Here is a 14,301-nt window from a genome sequence, read left to right as displayed (position 1 = left end):
TCCCCTAATGTATTCCATGTTATTCCTTATGCCCCACAAGTAACTGAAACCGTATGATAATTGTCTTTCTCTGCTTGACTTATTTCACTCAGCATAATCTCCTCCAGTCCCGTCCATGTTGACACAAAAGCTGGTATTTATCCTTTGTGATGTTTGAGTAATATTCCATTGTATATATGGACCATATCTTCTTTATCCATTCATCTGTTGTTGGACATCTAGGCTCTTTCCATAGTTTGGCTATTGTGGACATTGCTGCTATAAACATTTGGGTGCATATGCCCCTTCTGATCACTACATTTGTATCTTTAGGGTAAATACCTAGTAGTGCAATTGCTTGGTTGTAGGATAGCTCTATTTTCAACTTTTAAAAAAAAAAATTATTTCTTTTCAGCATTAACAGATTCATTGTTTTTGCACCACACCCAGTGCTCCATGCAATCCATGCCCGCTATAATACCCACCACCTGGTTCCCCCAACCTCCCACCCCCTGCCCCTTCAAAACCCTCAGACTGTTTTTCAGAGTCCATAGTCTCTCATGGTTCACCTCCCCTTCCAATTTCCTTCAACTCTCTTCTACTCTCCATCTCCCCTTGTCCTCCATGTTATTTGTTATGCTCCACAAATAAGTGAAACCATATGATAATTGATTCTCTCTGCTTGACTTATTTCACTCAGCATAATCTCTTCCAGTCCCGTCCATGTTGCTACAAAAGTTGGGTATTCATCTTTTCTGATGGAGGCATAATACTCCATAGTGTATATGAACCACATCTTCCTTATCCATTCGTCCGTTGAAGGACATCTTGGTTCTTTCCACAGTTTGGTGACCATGGTCATTGCTGCTATAAACATTGGGGTACACATGGCCCTTCTTTTCACTACATCTGTATCTTTGAGGTAAATACCCAGTAGTGCAATTGCAGGGTCTTAGGGAAGCTCTATTTTTAATTTCTTAAGGAGTCTTATTTATTTTAGAGATAGTTATTGGAGCACCTGGGTGGCTCAGTGGGTTAAAGCCTCTGCCTTTGGCTCAGGTCATGATCCTGGAGTCTCAGGATCGAGTCCCACATTAGGCTCCCAGATCTGCGGGGAATCTGCTTCTCCCTCTGACCTTCTCCCCTCTCATGCTCTCTCTCTCTCTCTCTCAAATAAATAAAATCTTTTTTAAAAAAACATTAGAAAGTATAACTAATATAGCTAATGTACTCTTTTTCCTTTTTTCTTTATTTGTTCTTCCAAACTCTTTGTACTGATACCCGACTGATGAAAAGGCACTAGGGAAACAACAGTCTAATCTTTTTTTCTAAGCAACACAATTTTTTTTTAAGATTTTATTTATTTATTTGACAGAGAAAGATCACAAGTAGGCAGAGAGGCAGGCAGAGAGAGAGGAAGAAGCAGGCTCCCTGTCGAGCAGAGAGCCCGATGCGGGACTCGATCCCAGGACCTGGAAATCATGACCTGAGCTAAAGGCAGAGGCTTTAACCCACTGAGCCACCCAGGTGCTCCAATAACTATCTTTAAAATAAATAAGACTCCTTATTTATTTATTGCTTACTCCCCTAAGCAACACAATTTTAAGAACAGGAATGGAAACATATATTTCTAATGAAACATGGCAGAAGCTTGCTTTCTTTTATATTACCATGCATTCTCATTTAATTCTCAACTCAATCTCATTGGCAGTACAAGTAACAGACATCCTGTAAGTCAAGAAAGAAGAAGTGTAGATAATTTCTAAGGATACTGGGGGCAGATTCTGCATTCTCTCCACAAAAAGCTGTGGCCTCGTTGATAGTAAATGGGCTTAGGAACCAGGAACTACCAGCGTTTATTAACATTTCCTTAAGGAGAAACATGGAGATTTTTAGTGCATCTACTTTGGGGGTGGTAATTTAAGTCCAAAGAATAAAGGACAGTGGTTTAGCAATTGGCTGTTTGATCAACTCTGGCAGGATCCTAGCTGCCAGAGGGAGGTGAGACATTGGTGTCTGGGTCTTTCTTAGGGAGTCAAAGGTCAACATAATGCCACATACCCTCTCTGTCTGAGCAGCCACCTGGTTTCATCAGGCATAGGTGTCCTTGACTAAGTATGGTAGTGATAGTAAATTATAAAAAAAGCTAAGATAGTTCTTATTACTCTCTTGTCGCAATTCAGGAAATAGTGTCTGAGAAAGCTTTGGGAACATTCCCCAATTATTTAACTACTGTGTGGTAGAACTGAGATCTGGATCCAGTGCCATCAGTTTTCCATCTGGACGGCTGTTATCATAGCACATCAGGTAAGGGTGGTCAGCCAGCTCAGGCCCTGTTTCATTCCCCTTGTCCTCAGTCATCTCCCAGTTGAGAGATTTAAATCTGCTATGGGATTCTTGGAAATGTGTTTGTTTTCTTGATGGTGTACTCCTTCTCTGTACCTTTTTCCTTTTTCCTAGAGTGAACTAAAATCATCATTATGGAACATTAGGGAAAAGCCAAGAGAACTGCCATAAACTTAGTCTTGACAGAATTGAACTACTGAGTTAGTGACATATCTGGAAAACTCTGGGTTTTTCTTTCTTTCATAAAAATCAGTTTAAATCAGTTTAATGAGGTTTCTAGCTACTATCTAATTAGCCCGTTTAATGCCTCTTTGCTGGATATCATTTTGCTTGATTAATATTAGAGTCTCAATTATTTTTGCACTACATTTGTCTAAAACTGCTTTATCCATCTTTTATTTTTAGTGTTTCTGGGAAAGTTTAATCTAGGTGTGACCCAAGTAAGCAACAGAAGTTGGGTTTTGTTTTTAACTCAATCTGAAAGAGTGTTAGCTTAATCTCAATTACAAATCTAAAAAATAGTAAGGCTATTTCAGTATCACACAATTTATATCACCTATAAGTCACAATGAATGCAAAACAATCTGGGATTATTTCATTAAAAAACCAAGAGCATAGTTCTTCATGGGATATTGGTTACCTATAAATTTTTTGCCCAATCCTTCATGAATCCACATGTGACCCTGACAGGCCAAGGGTGTCGGCTTCATCTGGAAGTTGATAATATCAAGGCAAACAACATGATGTAAAGGGGCTAATAACTTCCAGTGGCAACTATGGCTCAGATAAAAGAAAGTCAGGAATGATTTCCAAATAGCACATATTGTTATTGACTCTGTTCAGAGTTCTATGCATTGCTGTTATTAATGCCACCTGCTCTTTGTGTTTCAGTGAAAGAAGGATTTTTTATTTTAAATTGTAACCATTAAAAATATTTCTAATAGTTTGTTAAGAGTTTTAATTAAGTTCACCTGTCATGGTGAATGGTTGGTCAATCACGCATAGTCCTCTAAATTCTGATTGGCAATTTGTCTGAATTTGCCTCAAACTCCCCCAAATCACATAAATTAACTCAGGATTGGGATGTTACACAAATCTTCACTTTTCACTTCACATTTTGGACTTATTCTATTGTTTAATTCAAGGAAAGTTCTCTATTTTGGCAATTTAGGGACCATTCACTGAGTATCTAGTATGTGCCAGAAGACTCTACATACATTATTTTTCTTTTTTTTTAAGATTTTTAAAAAATTTATTTGACAGAGGGAGATTGCAAGTAGGCAGAGAGGCAGGCAAAGAGAGGGGGAAGCAGGCTTCTTGCTGAGCAGAGAGTCCAATTCGGGACTCCATCTCAGGACCCTGAGATACTGACCTGAGCCAAAGGCAGGGGCTTAACCCACTGAGCCACCTAGGTGCCCCTGCATACATTATTTCTAACTCCAAAACTGTTTGATAGAGGTCTGACTTTCTACTTTACCTAGCAAATGATCTCTTTTGTGGAGAAAGTACACAATTTATCAATAGGACAATCTTATATTCAGTTTTTTGATTCTGAAGGCCTCAAACCAGGGATTACCTCAAAGTCTATTCTTCAAGGAGAGTAGGTAGAAAATAATGCCTTAAGCAAGGTTTGCTGCTTGTCAAGGGATCATTCACAAACTCCTTTCATTATAATAAATATTCCTCCCTCACCTCACAGTGGTTCTGTGGAGAGTACCCTGGGATCTGTATGATTTCTCCTGGTTTAGTCAGAATAACATCCTCCCAAGTGGCTGTACGTTCTTGCTTTGAACTCTGGAGAAGTTTGGTAGCTTTACTGCCCTTTGGACCTAAAAATAAAGAAAAAAAAGCAATGAAAATAAAATTAATTTTTGAGAGGCTTATTATATGCCTTATCAGATAGAGAAGTCACTTTTCCTCCCTGTTTTAGAACAAAACCTTAACAGAAGTGGTTATTTTCACTGAAAAGCCTCTATCTGAATCATTCAAAGATATAGAGAACAGCACTTCTCACAGAACTGTCTTTGGCACAACCTCAAGTCAATGGAAGATAATGTGGAAAAACTATAGATAATGCCAGTTCTCTGCAAAATTTAATCTAAAAGCAACATTCTTAATATAGCTTTTTAGGAAAACATGTGATATGCACTCTTCTCTTTATTACTCACTAAACTTTTTCCCCCAAATACATCTCTGCATGGCTTTTTGGTGCCAAGGAAAGAAATTAGCTTTTAGTTACCTATACTTATCAAAAGCCAAAAGCCTTATTAAGGGATGCTTGGATGGTCCAGTCTGTTAAGTCTGCCTTTGTCTCAGGTCATGATCCCAGGGTCCTGGGATCAAGTTCCGCTTTGGGCTCCTTGCTCAGCAGGGAGCCTGCTTCACCCTCTGCCTACCACTCCTCCTGCTGTGTGCTCTGACAAATAAATCAAATCTTTTTTAAAAAGCCGTATTAATTACTTGTCCTAAAATGCAATCTGATAAATCCGAATTGCATAGCATTTACATTTACGATGCTAGCATCTAATATTTGTGTAGTTTTATCTTAAAAACTTGTTCTAAACTTTTATTATAATATCACTATAAAGAAAATTCTGATACAGAGATAAAAAATGATCCACAGCTAGTCAACCAGCTTACAGGTAGGACCCTTACATTCTTATCCACAGCAAAGCCCGTCCATGGCAAAAAACCACATCACAATAGAAAATGTCTTGCAATCAATGTATCGGAGCCACATCCAGAAATCACAATTCTGGATCATTTACAAGTCCATCAAGTTATCCACTTTCTCTTATCCAGTTTTTCTTTTGAATCTGACCAATCTCAGATCCCTTAAATATACTTTCCTTTCAAACATAAACTTCTCACAAAAACACGATTTCTTTTTTTTTTAATAAGATTTTATTTATTTATTTATTTATTTATTTATTTATTTATTTATTTATATATTTGATAGACAGAGATCACAGGTAGGCAGAGAGGCAGGCAGAGAGAGAGGAGGAAGCAGGCTCCCTACTGAGCAGGGAGCCCGAGTCGGGGCTTGATCCCAGGACCTAGGATCATGACCTGAGCTGAAGGCAGAGGCTTTAACCCACTGAGCCACCCAGGCGCCCCAGAAACACCATTTCTTACAAAATAATGTATATGCTTTGAAATAACTCTAAAAAGAAAAACACTGATTTTTAACTTTATAAAATGACAAAGCATATCTTTGACTCTAAAAACAATGTAACTTATGCCCAAAGCACCTTGCACAAAGGAACAAAATACCACTCTCACTAGGGGTCTGGAGCACATGAAAATCATTGGGTAAGCACTCTTCCACATAATTCACCTAGGTTTAAAAAAATGAAATCTAGTAAAACACAAGAACTAAAAATATTTTTAGCAGTTTCTCTACTTTAGGTAGAACCATTATTTTTATTTTTAATGAAATATATTTGACATGTAACATTGTATAAATTTAGAATGTATACCATGTTCATTTGATACATTTATATACTATAATAGGACTGCCATTCTAGTGATAGTTAGCTTCTACCACCTCTCATAGTTACCATTTCTTTTTTGTAGTAAAAAGAATTAAGATCTAGTCCCTTAGTAAGTTTGAGGATTATAATATAAATGTTGACTATATTCAATATAGTGTGCACTCGATCTCCAGGACTTGTCTACTAGTTACAAGTTTGTACCTGTGAGGGAGGAATTTATATCACTCTGCAAAATGAGGGAAACAGGGCTCCAGAACTCAAGTAACTCACCCAAAGTTAGATTGGTAGAGTGGGGACTCAGGATCTAAATCCAGGCCTATGAATGCGGTCCACATCACAGGCAGCTATGCCATATTGCTCCCTTGAAGGACAGCAGGAAGTAAATTACTTCATCTTTAAAATGATGCTGATATGTCATTTTTCTTCTAGTAAAGTAACCTACTTATTAAAAATATCTCACCATGAAAAATCCATGATGGAAAAACTTCTACCTGAAAATTTATTCTTTATCTATAGTCAATCTTTCTTTTCTTTTTTTTTTTTTTTTTATTGCTTTAGGTTGAGGACCTGAGTCAAAGCTGAAAGGGAAAATTGTAACCATCTAAAACAATTCAGAGGGCTGATTAAGAAGGTGTGAAAAGCCCCTGTGAGCATCTTAGGATCAGACTTCTCTATTAGTAATGAGTCAGTATCACCCTACATTTATTTAAATATCACCTGCTCAGAAAGACATTTGCTGGTTATACTACATATGACCATAGGGCGCCTACATCCCAGCATCTTCTCTTTCTTCCCACTCCATCCCCCCCCCAGCTCATTTACCTAATGTACTGCATATTTTATTTTCTTATTATGCATCCACTTTCCACTGGAATATAAGCTTGATAAGGGCAGGGATTTCTTTTGTCCATTTTGTTCACTCCTGAATCCCTACAACCAAGAAGAGTGGGTCTCTAGCCCCTAGTTGATCATCCTTACAAGTATTTATGGAGCAAGAGAAGGAAGAGATTATATCTGAGAAGAAGAAAAGAACAAAATGTATTAGATTGCATAACACATTAGGGTAAATGCTGTTGAAATAGTATTTGAAAAATGATCAAATACTTATTCGCAGCAAGTGCAGATCAATGCAGCTGTTGGATGAGTGAATTGCTGGCTCCCACAGGGAAAAAGATAGCATTTTATGGTATAGAAGAATGCTATCTGGCTTGAATAAGGGACAATACCTCCATTATAGTCTTGCAGTTCTGTTAGCTATCATCTGAAGAGAAAGAACCATTCTACAAGGTTCAAGCTAACAATTTCAGATCAAAGAAATGCTAGGTTGGAAAATTATAGGATTCCCCCAAGTTAATTTACAATAAAGCCAAGCATGGCTCTCAACAGGTTATAAAGATAAAGGTAAGTTTTCCCAGAAAATGTTTCTTTTTATATGGGAATCTAGTATATAATACAATGCTACAAGATGGAAAGAAAATAGTTCTCTTAGAGATATAGATATAGCACCACTTTAGCATATGAGAAAAAAACATTTCAGCAGGATTAAAGAAGTTTGTGATTAATTTTTTTTCTGAACTCAGAATGAACAATTAATACTTAAAAAGCAATGAGATAAATCAAAGTAAAGGTGTTTATAGATAGATTTAAATAAATTTTTAAATGTTTACATCAACATAAAATAAAAATTAAAGGGCCACCTGGGTGGCTCAGTCAGTTAAACATTTGACTCTTGGTTTCAGCTCAGGTTATGATCTCAGGATCATGAAATCAAGCCCCGTGAAATCAACTTCCACGCTCAGCAGGGAGTCTCCTTTCTCTCTTCCTTTTCCTTCCCCTCTGCCTTTCCTTCACTCGTGCATGTGTGCCCACTCTCTAATAAATTAACAAAATCTTAAGAAAAATGAAGGCAAATAGCAACCTTATCAATAAATACTTGCAACTTATGACAAAGGAAAAATATACGTATAATAGCTTTTGTAAACCAATAAAAATATTCAAAAATGTATGGTAATGGCAAGACATTCTTAAAAATAGCCAACCAACATATGAAAAAAAATCCACTAATGATTAAAATGAAAGTAAAAGTGCTTATCAAATTGATATATTCAGTTATACTCATAGTGCAAAAGGCTCCCCATTATTACCAATGGCAGTGAAAACTGACATATCTTTTCTGAAGAGTTATTTATCAGTATATACTCCTAGAAAAAATTGTGCTGTGTCTCTAGGGATGATTCTAATGTGGGAAGACACAATAAGGAACAAATTATCAAGATCCCTGTTTCCATGAATCTTTTATTTTAGCCAGGTAAATAAAGATGATTTCAAAAACTCATCAAGGCTATAAGTGAAAAAATCAGAACATAATGAAAAGGACTTTGGGAGGGAATGAATGGCACTACTTTAGACTGAGAAGTCCTCTTTGAGAAGGTGACCTATAGTTCACTGATTCACTCATTTAGTGCCTTCTAGGTCTCACATACTGTTCCAGACACCGAGAGTCTTCAGACAAGGAGATGAAAGTTTTAGCCCTCTGAAAGCTCACATTCAATAGAGAAAACACAAATCACAAATATGAAAAAGAAAATCATAATGTTGGAAGACAGTAAGTGCTAAAAAAAGGGGGAGGCACAAAGTATCCAAGCAAGAGGCGATGTAATTGATAGCAATTAAGTTAGGTCTCTTAAGAAGGTGACATTCTAGTCAAGCCTTGAGGGAGATGAGGGACAGGTGGAGAAGGAGCTCTCTGCAGAACTAGGAGAAGGAGCAGGACAAGGGCCCTGAGGTGAGAATGCAAGTACCTGATCATGTGAGTCAGGGAGGGAGACAAAAGGTTGTGCTAGGGAGCTGGGATTTTTCTCTAGCTACAAGACCTGGAGCTGTTTTATTCAAGGCAGATGGGGAAGGCCATCTGATCACAGGACAAAAATGTACAAAGTGGATAGGCCACTTAAGAGCTTTGTTCCATAGTCTAAGGGAGACAGTATTTTTTCTTAAAGGTTTTATTTATTTATTTGAGAGAGAGACAGAGAGTGAGAGAGCACAGGCAGGTGGAGGGACAGAGGGAGAAGGAGACACCTCGCTGAGTAGGGAGCCTGATGCAGGACCTGATCCTGGGACCCTGGGATCATGACCTGAGCTGAAGGCAGACCCTTAACTGACTAAGCCCACCCAGGTGCCCCTAAATGAGACAGTATTTATAAAGATTCTTTAAATAAATGTCTGTACCTTCTAACTCAATGATTTAACCTCAGGATTTATTCCAAGAGCACAATCTCCCCCTCAGAGCATCTCCCTTGCTCCATATACCCCTGAATCCAGCACACGCATGTGTGTGTACCACACATACACCCAATAGTAGACATACACTTATTTTCTTCCCAGGTGTCCCCATCAAGTAAATTATCTCCAAAATCTTTCCACCCCCCTCTTGACTAAAAGCTGTACCCCACTTACACAAACAAGAGGTAGCAACTTCATTTTGTCAAACAAGACAGGTTTGCCTGTGCAGGAGATGAAATGACAGCTGCCATGCTATTAGCAAATATTTTTAATTCTGCCATTATAAAAACCTTTAATATATTTTGCTTTACTTTAAAATCCAACACTCCCCCCTTTCTGATTTTTAACTGTCCTAAATCCTCTATCGAATACCTTTCTGGAATCCTGGCCTGGCTCTTGTATGCTTGAGGAACTTGATCTCTCTCGTCTTTTTTCTACTCGAATACACGTACACACACACTCTAGTGTATCTGTTTTGTAAATTCAAGTCTTGAAAATATTAAGTATGCTTACAAGAAAGAAAGAAGGGTGCCTGGGTGGCTCAGTGGGTTAAGCCACTGCCTTTGGCTTGGGGTCCTAGGATGATCTCAGGGTCCTGGGATCAAGCCCCACATTGGGTTCTCTGCTTGGCAGAGAGCCTCCTTCCCCCTCTCTCTCTGCCTGCCTCTCTGCCTACTTGCGATCTCTCTCTCTCTCTGTCATATAAATAAATAAATAAATAAATCTTAAAAAAAAAAAAAGAAAGAAAGAAAAATAGGGGCACCTGGGTGGCTCAGTGGGTTAAAGCCTCTGTCTTTGGCTCAGGTCATGATCCCAGGGTCCTGGGATTCAATCCCTAATGGGCCTCTCTGCTCAGTGGGGAGCCTGCTTCCTCTTCCCTCTCTCTCTGCCTGCCTCTCTGCCTACTTGTGATCTCTGTCTGTCAAATAAATAAGTAAAATCTTTAAAAAAAAACATAAAATAAAAATAAAAGAGAGAAAAATAAAAGAAAGAAAAGGAAGAAAGGAAAGGAAAGAAAAAAGAAAAGAAAAGAAAAGAAAAGGCATGCCTATTACATGAATCAACACTTTGGTGGTAGTGGTACCCAAGTCAAGTTCTCTTGTGATTTTAAGCTGCCTATACAGAAAAGCCTCCCAGCTCCAAGTTGAAATGCCAGCAAGGATTATTACCAGATACCCTTTTGTCATTGTGGTTTTCTTCATAAACAATCATAACTGAATCTGGACACACAGGAGACCAAGGCAGTGACGGGTACTTAACCGTCAATTTTGCCATACTGCTAGGGGACACCCTGAGCACCCAAGAACATTTCAGTTCTCCTCTATAATCCACTGGATATCCTGGAGATGCAAAAAAAAAAAAAAAAAAAAAAAAAAAAAAGCCTCTGGGCTCTTCAAGTTCCACCTCAGAGTAACAACCTACAGTTCAGAGCACACAGACACCAGGGACCAACATGAACAAAGCAGAGTGAGGTTCTATCATGAACTTGAAAAATTTAGGCTTGCAAGAAGAGAATGAAAACTCCATTACTGTTACATGGCCTTGGGTAAAAATGATCATCCCATTTAACATGTCCTATTTTCTTGAAATGAGGTTGTAGGAGTAGAATTTAAATTATCATTATTTAAAAATTTTTTTTCACCGAATCTTTTAAATGCCTTAGAAGTAGCACAGTGAGTGTGCACTCCTTCCATCCTGCATGTTTTCATTTCCTTCCTTCTTTGAGATGCAACTGAAGGTCTGTTCTGAAAAGCTTCACTAATTTCACTGAGCATTTATCTTACTGGGACAAATGATTACATTCATGGAATTCGTGACTGAGATCACAAAAAGGAGGACGTGCTGCATACATTTGAAGGTCTCTCACTTCTTCCACTTGCTCTTAAGTCCAAGGGCACCTCTAAACCTGCAGGCTCTAAACCTGCAGAGCTTCCGGGGCCAGGGCTCTCTGGCCCATGGACCCTGCCATCCGCTACTCCTTCAGCTCACAGCCTTGACTCCTCTTCCTTCCCCTCTGTGTATTCCCTCACCAAAAATCCGCTGAGCAATTACAAATTGAAACAGTCTATATTCAAATGAACACATCTTAATATCTGGGTATAAATTAACACATGCATTATTATAGATGCCTTGCCACAGAGAAATTAACGACCTCAGGTGACACATAAATAATTGTACATAAATAATACATAAATAATTGTAAAAGAATAAATAAATATTCTTTCATGAAGAGTAGAAATGAAGAGTGGCAGAAGGTATGAAACAAGAGAATTAAGTTCTTTCCTTGCTCCAAGCAACTGAAATTGTGACTTTGACTCCAACATGTCCTTTCAGTCATTTTTTTCCTGTCCACATGAATCCTCTAAGACAAATCTGTATGGAAAAGGAATCAAGTCATGTGAAGTCATGAATTCCCAACTAGCCACTTCTTTTTATAAATGGGCTAACAATCCTCTTGTGTAAAAAGCCAGGGGTAGGAGTGGATGGATGTTAAATATAGGATAGTCCCAACATCTTCTCTCATAGAATATCCACAGAATTAAAACAAAACAGTAGCCTTTCTTATGTGAAACTTGCAAATTTCTCTGGCATGCACATGTATTTCTGAACACAGACAGATGAAAAATATCTCTACATTTTAATGTTCATTTGCCCGAATGGGACAGTTGAATGAATGAATTGGTTGGTCACTACTGGACATCACTTGTTGGTTATCATTCATCATACCATCTCTATTTTAAGAGCCTGATATGCATTCACTTTTTTATGCAATAATTAAAATTCTTCTTTTAACTCAAGCCATCAAAATCATTAGGTTTTAGGATCTTGGAACCTAAGTCTGCTCTCCATCTCAACCCCAATTCCAGATTCACTTTCAATCTAAATAGGACCCTTTGATTCTTGTGTTGTCAGACCATGCCACCCACAAATGGTCCCCATATTACCCCTTCTTATTCCTAGAAGATTTTAGCAGTCATTTTCTCCAACACTATTTCTGCCACAAATCTTGCTATAGACGATAAGCTTACCATAGCAGCTTCTTAATTTCTCAACTTCCTTCCGATGATCTTGTTCTCCAGCCGACCTCAGACACCCACCCCAGTGTTGAGCCCTTCAGGACCCTGTCCCCAGCAATAACACCAAGCCTTCCATAGCTCTGTTTCAAGCACTGCTGTCTCCATCCACAATCTTCTACCTTCTCAGCTCCCTCCAATGCTCCTTCCACCTTTTGAGGCTTGATATTCATCTATTCAGCCACATTTTCTTTGTCCCTAACTCATCTCTCACCCTCATTCACTGTTTTCCTAGCTTAAATTCCAATAACACATCATTTTCATCCCTTCCTCCTACATGCTTTCAATACCCTTATACTCTTGCATACTTGGGAAACCCATTCTGATGAATCTACCCTCCATCTGTTCCTCTATGTGCTACCCCTCAGTGTCTCCAGAAGAAAACATACAACTAAGCTAACTAAGTTAAGCTAACTCCCTCTTAATTCGTGTTCATTAATCTCAGAGGCTTTTATGTTGCCCAGTAATCCTACTACATTTTCCTAGTCCATGCACTTTGTCACTTTTTTAGAGAACTATTTTATACTTCCTCTTTTTTCCCTTAAAACCCTTAAATCCTCTTCCACAACCCTGTTCCATCCACTAAATGCACAGAAGCAATTTAAAAATTGCCAGAAGTTCCCACCCCCACATGTACCCATACCCCAGCATAAGTATTTTGCCTCCCATCCAGCAACTATGGATGAACTGCACTTTGCTCCTTTCTGAGACTAATCCCTCCTGCCAAGCACAAGATCGCATCCCCTTTCTCCTACTGAAGGTCATAACTCTAGAAATTCCCCCATTTCTTATTTCCTCTTCTATCCCCTGCCCCCACCTCCTTCCTGGTTGTCTACTGGCCTTGACTGTACGTGGGTTGGATGGGGACAGAGATAGGTGAGAAGGAAGAGACGGTGACCACCTGGAAACCAAGAATGATGGCATCATAGAACTTTCATCTCCCTACAGGACAATTACGGACTTCTAACTCTCCAGCTGCAGTTTGATTATAACTAAAAATAAAAATTCTATTAGCAAACAAGCACTGACAACTGTGGGGGATTACGAGTGACTAACACTGATGCTGACTGGGGTTCTCTCTCATATCCAGAGTCCTCAGCCAGTGAGATATCTGAAAATCTAAGGACCTTTGTTTATGTAGGAAAAAATACACCAGAGGTCAGAATAATTCTATGCACTCCTTCAGAACTCAAGCACTTGTTCATACCCACAATACATATATTTTTAACCTGCAACAGCTGTATCTCTGGGGGTAGAAAAGAAACTAAATGGTCACAGTAACAACACTTCTTTTTTTTTTTTTTAAATTCAGTTTAAACTACCAACCAGAAAGAAAACACAGGGCTTATCCTGTTTCAAGAAGATTACTGAACCAGGGCATACCATGCTTTTTGCCAAATTTTTCCTAGCTGCCTTACGTAGATAACATGAACATCTATTACCTGGTCCAGATGCATCATCTGTTGAAGGTGTGGCTGGTGGCAACGGTCGTCTTGATAATGTTTTGCTTTCCTTACTTATCTGAAGTGAAACAGGACCTGTACCTGGAGAGAGCATGTTAAAAATAAATAAAGATGAAAGCCTTGAAACAAAATGTAGTCTATACCAAAACAGCTTTTGTTAAAAGAAAATGCAAATCTAGGATTATAGCAGCCTCCGGAAAAGTCAGTTTTACTCTCACTCTGCCCAAGGGAGAACGTATTCTTATGGAATTTTAATGTGCATTTTTAATGTTTCAGAAACTAAAATAAATGAAATACTACTTTTTTTTCCCCCATAATGCTGATTTCTACCATACTCACGTCTTACAAGCCTACTCTAAAGAAGAGGAACTGTCTTCATAATATCTGAAAAATATTCACCTTTGATTTTGGATTAGATCCAGTCCAAGAGGACACTCACCCTGGCAAATACACCTGGCTTCCCTGGCTGGGCACAGCCAGCCCCCCAGCTGGCAATGCCATATAGGACAAAGAGATATTTTTCATGTCTACATACCAATGGGCCGCCAGAGTCTCCATGAAACACCAAGAAAATGTGTTCTAAAAATTTGCTTTAATCAGAACTCCTGCTTTCAATTTTGGAAGAGGAATAATCAATAATTTATTCATAACACATTTAATTTA

At 38.5% G+C, this 14,301-nt stretch overlaps 1 protein-coding gene across 1 annotated transcript in view; it reads right to left on the bottom strand.

The window, feature by feature from the left end:
* The window catches only part of OVCH1 (ovochymase 1), a 77,968-nt gene that overhangs the window by 24,188 nt on the left and 39,479 nt on the right, over positions 1–14,301 (bottom strand). The window contains 8 exon segments of the mRNA XM_044226360.1: positions 2,966–3,099; positions 4,018–4,034; positions 4,036–4,160; positions 5,544–5,614; positions 8,303–8,352; positions 10,224–10,519; positions 13,618–13,713; positions 14,038–14,190. Of these exon segments, the coding sequence (XP_044082295.1) occupies positions 2,966–3,099; positions 4,018–4,034; positions 4,036–4,160; positions 5,544–5,614; positions 8,303–8,352; positions 10,224–10,519; positions 13,618–13,713; positions 14,038–14,190 (942 nt within the window).

The sequence above is a fragment of the Neovison vison genome, chromosome 12, assembly GCF_020171115.1.
Source record: "Neovison vison isolate M4711 chromosome 12, ASM_NN_V1, whole genome shotgun sequence".
Lineage (NCBI taxonomy): Eukaryota > Metazoa > Chordata > Mammalia > Carnivora > Mustelidae > Neogale > Neogale vison.
The sequence above is the reverse complement of the archived record's forward strand: the minus strand, read 5'-3'. Positions and strand labels throughout refer to the sequence as shown.